General features: G+C 39.8%; 1 protein-coding gene across 1 annotated transcript in view; it reads right to left on the bottom strand.

Annotated features, from left to right (window-relative positions):
• The window catches only part of kcnq1.2 (potassium voltage-gated channel, KQT-like subfamily, member 1.2), a 715,294-nt gene that overhangs the window by 501,671 nt on the left and 201,465 nt on the right, over nt 1–12,158 (bottom strand). Inside the window, exons 12-14 of the mRNA XM_067999137.1 lie at nt 1,856–1,882; nt 857–916; nt 166–283 (exon numbers count right to left, since the gene is read on the bottom strand). Of these exons, the coding sequence (XP_067855238.1) occupies nt 166–283; nt 857–916; nt 1,856–1,882 (205 nt within the window). The remainder of the gene's footprint in view (nt 1–165; nt 284–856; nt 917–1,855; nt 1,883–12,158) is intronic.

Raw genomic sequence — 12,158 nt, 5'->3', positions numbered from 1 at the left:
TTTTGGTGGAAAAAAATCTGCACAAAGTTGTCAAAGGTTAACTGTTCTTAAGATACCATTAACTCAGAAACAGTCGCCAGCTAATGTAGTACACACAGAGATTAACGAAAGATGGCAGCTTAGATAGGCAAAAATTACATGGATTTAAATTCTGACTGGACTTACTGTAATACATCTGTCACCACAGGCAGTGGTGATTCTTCACCCATCAAGTCCATTTCGTCAGTAAAGCTGTTGGTCCGTGAAATATCATTTGGGTTTCCTTCAATGGCACACTTTCTCACTTAAAAAAAAACATATCACTAAAGGGAAAGGTATTAAAAACCTTTTGAGCCAAATATAATTTTCAATATACACTAGGTCATACAAGCTCATCAGGGGCACTTTCTCAAGACTGAGTGCTGCATTATGATCCATCACATAGGTCAGCCAAAGTCATCCTAAGCTAAAAATAACAGCATACAGGTTACAGATAAGAAAAAAATCTACCAATTTTATTCTATATTAGTTGACAGGAACCACTTTTTTTTATTCTAACAGTATTATAATTAAAAAGCATTTATCACCAGGATATTAAACTACAATAGAAAATACTTTCTTTATAATTTGATCCTATGGATAATAATACACAATAAAATGAAGTTGAACAGTATATGTAATTTAAAAACATGAGTGAAATTAATGTATTATAATTATTCACAACAGAAACTGTGAAACGTAATGATAATCTTTATTAAAAACAAAAGTACTTAAACTCTGATTAACTAATGCACACATAATGAACAAATATGTTTGGTTCTTGGACAACAGGCCATTCTATTAAGCAAAAAGTAATGTTTAGAGACTTGTCTTGTACCTGGTGATGAGGGACAGCTTGAGGTACATATGGTTAAGGAAGACCAGGAAAGCTGTCGACCTGCGTGCAAAAAGCCAAAGCAAGGCAGAAACCACAAGGGAGGTGTAAAACAAGATCATTAATCTCCAGTAAAGTGGGAAGACAAACATGCAGCTGTTAGGACTGAGAGCCAATTTTCTCTACTGTGGGGCAGGTAAGAAATTACAGCTTGTACGTGCCAAGATTTACAAGAATTTCACCACTGGAAAGTTACTTAAATTGCTAAATTTAGATGAAAGAAAAGCTCAAGTCAAGCTGAAGTTGTCCAAAGAAGGCTCTGCAATAACTCAATAGTCAAGAATGTAAAGATTACTGCAAGAGTCAATGAACTTTATGAATCATTATTTTTAAGGTCCATATAATAGAAATTGCATCTATTAAGTTCATGGATCTTTGTAAAAACTAAATCATTTACTAGCACATATTAATCAAGGAACAGACAATGACTGCTTATTATACATGCTTAAGTGAATCGCTTGGTTTGGGAATTGCACAATGGAAACAAATGCTTAGACTGTCATTGACAAAGCTCATTCTGCATTCAAGGCAGACAGGAAGCGAGACAGATGAGTGTGTGATAACAGTGACATTCATTAACAAGTATTACCCCCAAAATAATGCTGCATTTATCTCAAGCCGCTGATTTCAGAAATGAATTATTAATGGAGCATGAAGAAGCCAAACAGATTAGTGAACAATTATATACTGTAACAACAGCAGGCACCAATAATAATATGCAAATGTATAATCGAAACAATGAGAAAAGCACTAAAATCAACCATCTGTTTAATTTTCCGCACTGCATAAGAGAATTAAATGGAGAAGGAATAAGCATTGATGAGAACTGATGGGGAAAATGATATATGGAGAATAGACTCGAGACAAAGGCAAAATTAATTCCTCAACAATCATGGTTCAGACTACAGCATCTGAATAGCGATTACTCTAAGGCAGACTTACCAGATTGTCTAAACATCCTCGTAAGACCTGACAAAGCAGAAATTGCAAATGAAAGATAAGCGTGAGAGATTATTTCTCAGTGTCAGTCTCATTACTATCTAGCTGATTCAGTCCTTCTGCTGACAAAAATCTAACATTGTGATAGGTTTTAAGACTGTCACTTTACTGGAAATAAAGCCTCATATAACTATTACAAGTCAGGTAAAGCAAAGTAAAATTTTCATTCATCATATCTGTCACAACAATTCTGAGCTAATATTTAAACTTTTACAAAACTATTGAACTGATCAATGAAAATACGGTATGTTTAATAATTGGATCATTTCTCTGTTCAATGTCAATGAAATAATAGGGGCGATTTTAACCCCACCTGCTTGGCGGAAATTGGGTCAGGGAGCAGTTAAAATTACCCAGGGGACGTACCCGCCATCGTTCTGCTCCTTTCCCACAGACTTCCATTTTAACCTGCTCTTCTGAGCAGGCAGGCAGGATGTTCGTCAGAAACTGGAGGGGTTCTTCTTTAAACATACAGATCGGGCTCCGATGACATCATCGGGATCTGACTGCTACTTTAACCAGAGGCCTTTGCAGAGAAACCGTTGTGACTTTCCCACCAAGTGAAGCTAGCAGGTAGAAGAGTCAGGGCCAGAAGAGGCCCAAAGAGGTTGAGTTTTTTTGAACTTGTTTCTGCTTTCCTTGTGGTGCCAGGAGGAACTCCTCCTAGTGACTTACTTGAATGCCAGGGGCCGCTCCTTTGGTCCCCAACGGTGGCCTTCTGCCACCCAACACTGCGCTCAAGCCTGCAGGCCAGCTGCCACTTCCCACTGGCTTCGGGTGGACACCTGACTGGGGGCATGCAGATGGCGCCTGGGAGTTAAAATAACCGAGGCCTCATGCTGTGGCGGTGAGGACATTTTGCTGCTTGCCTTGGTCCCTGCCCCCAATTCCCACCTCAAGTTAAAACCAGGGCTCATTATTCATTATTAGAATAAAGTATCAGCTCAAGTTCCACTTAACTGATTAGCCATGCAATTGACAAATCATATTAATAAAGTTGTGGAGTTGAAACTCACAACAGGACTGGAGTGTATAATCTGTGCTGACGTTCCAGTATAGCGCTATGGGGGTTCTGCATTGTCTATAGTGCCATCTTTTGGATGAGACACAACCGAGAGCACGCCCGCCTGCTCTGTTTGTTTAGGTAAAATATCACACGGCATCATTCAATAAAAAAGCAAGGAGTTCTCCAAGTGTCCAGGCCAACATTTAAAAAAAAATTCTAATATCCCCTTCAATTCTTTATGTGATTACACCAAATGTGTGCCTCTCGTCACTGTCTCATTGACCAGTGAAAACAATCTATCTCTATTTATTTTATCATAAGCTTTCATAATCTTGAAGACCTCTATCAGGTCTACTTAACCTTCTCAGCTCTGATGAAAAAGTCCCATCTTCTCAAGTTTCACTTCATAATTGTAATCTCATATGACTAGTAACATTCCAGTGAATGAATCTAAGCTGCACCTTTTCCACTGTTTTTAAATCCTTCCTATAATGGAGTACCCAAAACTATCTAGAGTAGGGGTGATTCCCTGAGCTCCCAGAGAGGCGCTGTGCTGCAGAAAGCACAGATTGCAGATGCTACAATATCGTAGTTCCGATTCTTTTACCCGTGCTCCCTGTAAGTGTGGTTCCCTGCTGGAAACACAGGATCGTGAAGTCACCCCAGCATTCCAATTGCGGCCTAACTAAGGTCATGCATAAGTTCAACATTACCTCTTTACTTTTGTATTCTATACCTCTAGATACAAAAACATGATTCAGTTTGCTTTTTTATAGCTTTATCTACTTGCGCTGCCAACTTTAATGACTTGTGTATCGACACACCAAGGTCCCTCTGCTGCTCTACTCCATTTACAGTCTCACAGGCTGGATGGACCAAAGGGTCTTTTCCTGTCTGTCATTGTTCGTATTTATGGTGTAATGAGTGCACCAAAATCACCAAAAATTGTACAGCACTTAAGTGTGTGCATGGCAGTAAAAAGTTGTCAGTGCTTTCTTCCGAACAATATAAATTTATGTGTCTTTTATTGTAATTTTTGGGTAATTCCTAAAACATGCAAAAGCAATTACCATAAAACTGAGTATAATGCACACTTCCCCCACTAAATATGTCAAAAGTCAGGATGTATAAATCGATACTAACATGAAAATCATTTGCTGGAGATTTGAAAACAATGGAATCAATCTTTATGGAGCTGCTTAAAGTGAAACATATGAATTAGGCTAATACAATTATGAAAAATGGCAAAAACAGTAATGGTGGAAACACTTTCATATGGGTCATCATCAAATTCACTCAGCACAATGTGAAAGTTGATGTTACCTAAGTCATACTCAATGTTCATATGGTGTCTGTCAATGACAACTTGCATTTATTTACTGCAATGAACACAATAAAATGTCCTAGGGCATTTTGCAGAGGTGAAACCAGATATTGGATAGTATTATGAGAACAGTTATGGGTGACTACTGGAGGCATGGTCAAAAAGTTAGATTTTCAGCTGACTTTTAAAGGGGGTGAGAGAAATATCAAGACAGAGGGATTTAGCAAGAGCATTCCAGTTTTTAGAGGCAAGACAGTTAGAAGTTTTGCCACTGTAAGTGGAACAGAGGGAGGATTGATGCAAAAGAGATCAGAGTCAGAAGATCAACGGCAGTCGCTGGCACATAGGGCTGGAAGAGGTTTCACAGGTAGGGAGATGTGAAGCCACAAAGGGATTTGTAAACAAGGACTTTGAATTTAATGCAATGGAAAATGGAGATGGCCGCCAGCAAGGACTGAAGTTATAAGAGAGTGGGACTTAATATGAGTTAGAGCAGCTAAATTTTGAACAAGTTGGGAGTTTATGTAGGATGGAACTCGGGAAGCCATCAAGAAGGACATTGGACGGGTATAGCCTGGAGTTACAAAGGCATGCGTGAGGGTTTCAGTGGTGATGGGAGCAAGTTAAGAGCAGAAGAAGGCAATGTTGTAAATGTGCAAATAGATAGCCTTGATGATGGATAAAATAATGAGGTTAGTTGCTCAGCTCAGGGTCGAAAAGGACATTGAGGTTGTAAAATGTCAAATTCAGCTTCAATGAGGGGAATGGAATCATGACTAGGGTGGAGAGTTTTTGATAGGAGCTAAAGGTGATGGCCCAGAAATTGCTTGGAGCAGCAAACCAACAGTGCTTACTGCTCCATAGATTTATACTAACCCACTAACCTACCGCGGTCTTTACTGGGTATACTTCCTCTAGTAGGAAGCAGAGAAGAGCCCAGCATTAGTTCCAGTGAAGCTAGGACCCTGGAAGAAGCGAGGGGATCATTCTCTCCACTCGATCAAACAGAATGCAACATTTTTGACCAGCTGCAAAGAGTTTCTACAGGCTTGGAATGTAAAATTCAGGAAGTGAAAGGTACAACGTTAAAATCATTATAAAAAGTTACAGATAGCGAAAAAAGGTAAGAAATTATCGAATTAAATAAAAGAGACAGAAAGGAAAAGTAAAAAAAAAGTTTGAAAAAAAAAATTTTAAGAACCAAGAACTATTAAAATAAGGAGTAATGAAACTCCACATTTTTAAAGTTAATTTTTAGTTGTTTGGCAGTCATTAAGACTTACCGCGCTATTAAAACTTAGATTAGACCTGGTATTATTAAGCGTACCTGTTTTGTGGTGATATTACTTACTTTCCAGCTGGGCAGATGAGCAAGTTGGCACTGGTCCAATGTTTCCACTGATTCCAGCCAGCGATATATCTTTAATTCGAAGCTATCATATCGCCAGCAAACCAGAAGGAGCAAGTTCCGGATTTCTGCGATCCACTATGCATGTGCGAACGCCGGAACTTGCTCCTCGATTTTGCCACTGACAACGGTGAGCACTGTAGAGCTCACCGTTCTTTCTTAAGCAATTTCTGGGCCGATGATTCAGTCTTGCCAATATTAAGTTGGAGAAAGTTCTTGCTCATCCACGACTTAATGTTGGACAAGCTGTCAGACAGTACAACGGTCGCTGTTCAGTTGTGGGTGGTGGCAGAGAGTGGAGTTGCATGTCATCAGCATGCATATGAAAGATGGCCCTGTGCCCTTGCATGGTATGTTGAGGGGCAGCAAATAAGACAAAGGAGAGGACCAAGGATGGAACTTTGGGAGATTCTCTAGATGACCATGCTAGGACAGGAGAAGAAACCGTTGCAGGAAATGTGCTGGCTACTTTAGGACAAGTCTTCATGATCATCTTGCACTTTTTCAAGGGAAACCTTCCCCATTCCAAAAACATCGTATTCAATGTCATTCAAATAGTTAGGTATACAGATTTTGTTGAAGTCATTCACTGTAATCGGTGGATCCAATGCTGCCAATGCATTGACTAGACTTTCTTCCATGGTCAGAGTATGTATTTGATCTCCAGCAGTGAATGTTTGTAGGCCATTGATCATTCAGCTGTTCCACTACAGTCATAGAACAGTCTTCATCAATTTGTTCACTGCTATACATAATGGATGCAACAGGCATGTCATTCCCTCAGGAATCATCACAAGGGTGAGTTCATTTTTTTTGGAGCTTTTTCTTGGCGGAAGGCATTTGGTGGCATCACCATGCATGAGTGTATTACAGTAAACTGCAACTTTTCATGTCTTGTGGTACTAATAAAAATCAATTTGGCACCTTATTCAAAAATGGTACATTTGTTCAGCATGTCAAACGTGAATCTGATTAGCATTTTAATGCAGGGTAGCTTGAGATTGTGTTTTTGTGCTGCTTCAATAAGAAATGTTGAAACTGGTTAGTTGATCTCGATAGTCAGCAGGAAGTTTTGACATGATGTTGGTGCACCATCTAATAGATAGGTCATGGCACTAAAGAACGTTTTTCCCCCCTCAGCCTCTGGATGCCTTAAGTGATATGCCCTTCCTTTAGGCAGAGGCAGCTTCAACTCAGACTTTGATCATGCTGACTCCAACTCCTTATTCCAGCCTCTTATTTGCCTACGAAGTAAGCTTCCCTTCAACTCCCAAACATCCACTAACCATTCATTCATTTTTTCAAGAGATACACTTCAGGTGTTTTCGGCACCTTACCAAAGTCACAAATTATCATATCATAGTATAGTAGTAGGTACAGCACAGGAGGAGGCCATTCGGCCCATCGGGCCTGTGCCGACTCTTTGAAAGAGCTATCAAATTAGTCACATTCCCCTGCTCTTTCCCCATAGCCCTGTACTTTTTTCCCTTCAAGTATTTATCCAATTCCCTTTTGAAAGTTACTACTGAATCTGCTTCCACCAACTTTTCAGGCAGTGCATTCCAGATCATTACAACTCGCTGCTTAAAAAAAGGTGGCCTCATGTCACCTCTGGCTCTTTTGCTGATCACCTTGAATCAGTGTCCTCTGGTTACTGACCCTTCTGCCACTGGAAACAGTTTCTCCTTATTTACTTTGTCAAAACCGTTCATGATTTTGAACACCTCTATCAAATCTCCCCTTAATCTTCTCTGTTCTAAGCAGAACAACCCCAGATTCTCCAGTCTCTCCACATAACTGAAGTCCCTCATCCCTGGCACCATTCTAGTAAATCTCTTCTGCAGCCTCTCTGAAACATTGACATCCTTCTTAAAGTGTGGTGACCAGAATTGAACACAATACTCCAGCTGAGGCCTAACCAGTGTTATATAAAAGTTTAGCATAACTTCCTTGCTTTTGTACTCTATGCCTCTATTAATAAAGCTCAGGATCCCATATGCTTTTTTAACAGCCTTCTCAACTTGTCCTGACACCTTCAAAGATTTGTGTATGTGCACCCCCAGATCGTTCTGTTCCTGCACCCACTTTAAAATTGTACCATTTAGTTTATATTGCCTTTCCTCATTCTTCCTAACAAAATGCATCACTTCACACTTCTCTGCGTTAAATTTCATCTGCCATGTGTCTGCTCATTTCACCAATCTTTCTATGTCCTCCAGAAGTCTGTTACTATCCTCCACATTGTTTACTACATTTCTGAGTTTTGTGTCATCTGCAAACTTTGAAATTATACCCGCGATACCCAAGTTCAGGTCATTAATATATATCAAAAAGAGCAGTGGTCCTAATACTGACTCCTGGGAAACACTACTGTATACTTCCCTCCAGTCTGAAAAACAACCGTTCACCACGACGCTCTGCTTTCTGTCCCCTGGCCAATTTTGTATCCACTGTCCCTTTAATCCCATTGGCTTTAGTTTTGCTAACAAGCCTATAATGTGGTGCTTTAAGAAATGCACTTTGAAAGTCCATATCGAAAACATGAACCGCACTACCCTCATCAATCCTCTCCGTTACTTCATCAAAGAACTCAATCAGGATAGTCAAATGCGATTTTCCTTTAACAAATCTGTGCTGATTTTCATTTATTGGCCCTTAGTTTTCCAAGAGCCAATTTATTTTGTCCCGGATTATCGTCTCTAAAAGTTTCCCCAACACTGACGTTAGGCTGGCTGGCCTGTAATTGCTAGGTTTATCCCTCTCCCCTTTTTTGAACAGGGGTGTAACATTTGCAATCCTCCAGTCCTCCAGTGCCATCCCCATATCTAAGGAAGATTGGAAGATTGTGGTCAGAGCCTCTGCAATTTCCACCCTTACTTCCCTCAGTAACCTAGGATGCATCCCATCTGGACCGGGTGACTTTTCTACTTTAGTACTGCCAATTGTTTCAGTGCTTCCTCTCTATTTTTATACCATCCATTATCACTACTACCTCCTCCTTTACTGCTACATTGGTAGCATCCTCGTGTCTAGTGAAGACTGATGCGAAGTATTCATTTAGTGCCTCAGCCATGCCCTCTGTCTCCACAAGAAGATCTTCTTTGTCATCCCTAATTGGTCCCATGGCTTCCTTCGACTACCTTTTTACTATTTATGTGTTTATAAAAGACTTTTGGGTTCCCTTTTATGTTAGCTGCTAATCTATTCTCTTCTCTCTCCTTGCCCATCCTATTCCGTTTTTTTGATCTCCTCTGTACTTTCTGTATTCAGCTTGATTTTCTACTGTATTATGAACCTTACATTTATCATAAGCCTCTTTTTTTCTGTTTCATTTTAATCTTTATATCTTTAGTCATCCAGGGAGCTCTAGCTTTGGATGCCCTTCCTTTCCCCTCATAGCGATGCGTCTACTCTGTACCCAAACTAACTCCTCCTTGAAAGTCTCCCATTGTTCAATTACTGTTTTGCCTACCAATTTTTGATTCCAATCCACCTGGGCAAGATCCCTTTTTAACTCACTGAAATTTGCCCTCCTCCAGTTTAAACATCAGCTTCATTAACTTGGAGCTTATGCCAAGTGGTTCTTTTGCCATGTACTTTGGTGCGCTGAACAACCTTCAGCTTCTCCAGTGCATTGTAGCTTTTGAGGATATATGATAAAATAATTTATTTTAACAGTTTCAAATGCCAGAAGTGGATGGGAGAGCTATTATTAATAGTTACTGCATTCTACTGAAAATCTGTGACACAAAACAAATTTCCAAGATCAAAGAACCAAAGACCATCAAAGGCCGAAATAGCATAGCCAGCTGCAAATTTGATTTTCTTCTACTCTACCCCAACAATGTCTCTTAACTTTAACTTCTGAAAAGTATCCCCTACTGCGCCGGTGCAAATTTTCAAATTCCCAATCCACCCACCTTTATGACCTCTTAATGATACTGTGGTGTTGGCAGCCATATCTGGTGATCTAGTGAGCTCTATCCATCATCTTAAATACTGGACCAACTAAAGGGATACGGTGCAGGGCACCCCCAAGTGTTGTATTATGACTTTGTACAGCTTAAGAGGGAATCTCAAGGTACTAATTGGAAGATACAAGGGGCATCTGTCCTAAATGTTGATTTGCATCAGTACCATTGGCTCCTGTCAGATGCCAACTTTAGCCTGGATCCAGTCCTAAAAATCGATGATGAAATGGAACTTACATATTTCACACAATTACAATCAGAAAACTGAATGAGACCCACCTTTCCATGATTAGAATGAACACAGAAATGTAACTGTTTCCTTGAAAATTACATTCTCTATTACAATAAAAATCATTAAAAAGGAAAAAACTATTTTTATGAAAGGAAACATTCAGAAATGAAAATCAGTTTTACCACTAAATAAGAAATAAATTAAAGTGTGAGTTTCTTTATGTAGCCATAAGATCTGAAAAATCATCTTTAGCCAAAGCGGGGCTTTCAATAAACTATTTTGATCTCGGTCAGCAATAAGCAGTTATTACTGAAGTAAATTAAAGATTTGTGTGCATTTTATCTACAAGTTCCATCAACTAATTTTATGTACATTAGCATTTTGTATGCCATGCTTTTTGATAATTAAAATAGATGCTCCAAAAGGCATTGAAATAACAAGGCAGTATTCATCAGCATCTCAAAACATATTAAAAGATGAAAATAAATTAATAGAGGGAGACACAGTGGGTTAGTACATTCTCTGAGGCAAGAGTTCAAATATAGTCCATCCTGATGGGATGACAGTCTACTTCCTCTGTGTATACCAGCTGCAAGGGTCCGGTTTTAAAAAAAAGGCAGTTTCACTGCAGCTCCTGATGATTATGAGTTTGAACAAATAATATAAAGAAATTGCACTAAATTGGCAATTTTACTGTAAGAACTTATCACATGGCTAGTGTGAGAAATGAGGAAATTCATATTGGTGGATTACTGAGGTACTCTTCAAAAGCTGAAGTCATGGCATGCTGTTGCAGAACAGTAGTGAGAGTTTAACACTGTGTGCATCTGGAGGAGCTATACTCGAGAGTGTTTGATGCTGACACTGAGTACCCAAAGTGGGAAACTGTTTCTCTCTGCAGCACTGGTATCTCTCACCTTGATGAATACAAGAATATTAAATTAGAAAAGAGCTCCTATGATTATTTAGCGGTAAACATACGAACATATGAATTAAGAGCAGGAGTAGGCCATTCGTCCCCTCGAGCCTGCTCTGCCATTTGATAAGATCATGGCTAATCTGATTGTGACCTCAACCCTACTTTCCCATCTACCTACAATAAACTTTGACTCCCTTGTTAATCAGGAATCTAACTCAGCCTTAAAAAAATTAAATGACCCTGCCTCCATTGCTCTCTGGGGAAGGGAGTTCCACGACCCTCAGAGAAAAAATTTCTCCTCATCCCCGTCTTAAGTGGGAGACCCCTTATTTTTAAACTGTGGCCCCTAGTTCTAGTCTCTCCCATAAGGGGAAACATCCTCTCAGCATCTACTCCTTCAAGTCCCCTCAGGATCTTATGTTTCAATAAGATCACCTCTCATTCTTCTAAACTCTAATGTATACAGGCCCAACTTGTCCAACCTTTCCTCATAAGATAACCCCCTCATCCCAGGAATCAGTCGAGTGAATCGTCTCTGAACTGCCTCTGAAGCAATTATGTCCTTTCTTAAATAAGGAGGCCAAAACTGCATACAGTATTCTAGATGTGGTCTCACCAATGCCCTGTACAACTGTAGCAAAACATCTCTACTTTTATATTCCATTCCCCTTGCAATAAATGACAACATTCCATTTGCCTTCCTAATCACTTGCTGTACCTGCATACTAACTTTTTGTGATTCATGTACTAGGACACCCAGATCCCTCTGTACCTCAGAGTTCTGCAATCTCTCTCCAGTTAAATAATATACTGCTTTTCTATTCCTCCTGCCAATGTGGACAAGTTCACATTTTCCCACATTATACTCCATCTGCCAAATTTTGCCCACTCACTTAACATATCTATATCCCTTTGCAGACTCCTTATGTCCTCTTCACAACTTACTTTCCTACCTACCTTTGTGTCATCAGCAAATTTAGCAAGCATACATTCGGTCCCTTCATCCAAGTCATTGATATAGATTGTAAATAGTTGAGGCCCAAGCACTGATCCCTGTGGCACTCCACTCGTTACATCTTTCCAATCTGAAAGTGACCCATTTATGCCTACTCTCTGAATAAACTGTATGGTGTGGGACTTGGCCAGGCAGACCATATTTGATCCTTACTCTGTGCTGAGTTAACTGGAGTTGATCTCAATGTTGCTGAGCTAGGGAGGGAAAAACTAAATCAGCCAGGGTTCTCTGTTCTGATTGCTATCCAGTAATCACTACTCATCAGTAACCTGCTCAGACGCTCAGTTCCGGTTCCGCCAGAACCACTCAGCTTCAGATCATATCACAGCCTTGATCCAGGCATGGATGCAAGAGGTAAATGCCAGAGGAGA

Source organism: Heptranchias perlo, chromosome 18, assembly GCF_035084215.1.
Source record: "Heptranchias perlo isolate sHepPer1 chromosome 18, sHepPer1.hap1, whole genome shotgun sequence".
In the NCBI taxonomy this organism is placed as follows: domain Eukaryota; kingdom Metazoa; phylum Chordata; class Chondrichthyes; order Hexanchiformes; family Hexanchidae; genus Heptranchias; species Heptranchias perlo.
This window is presented reverse-complemented; position numbering and strand designations above follow the sequence as displayed.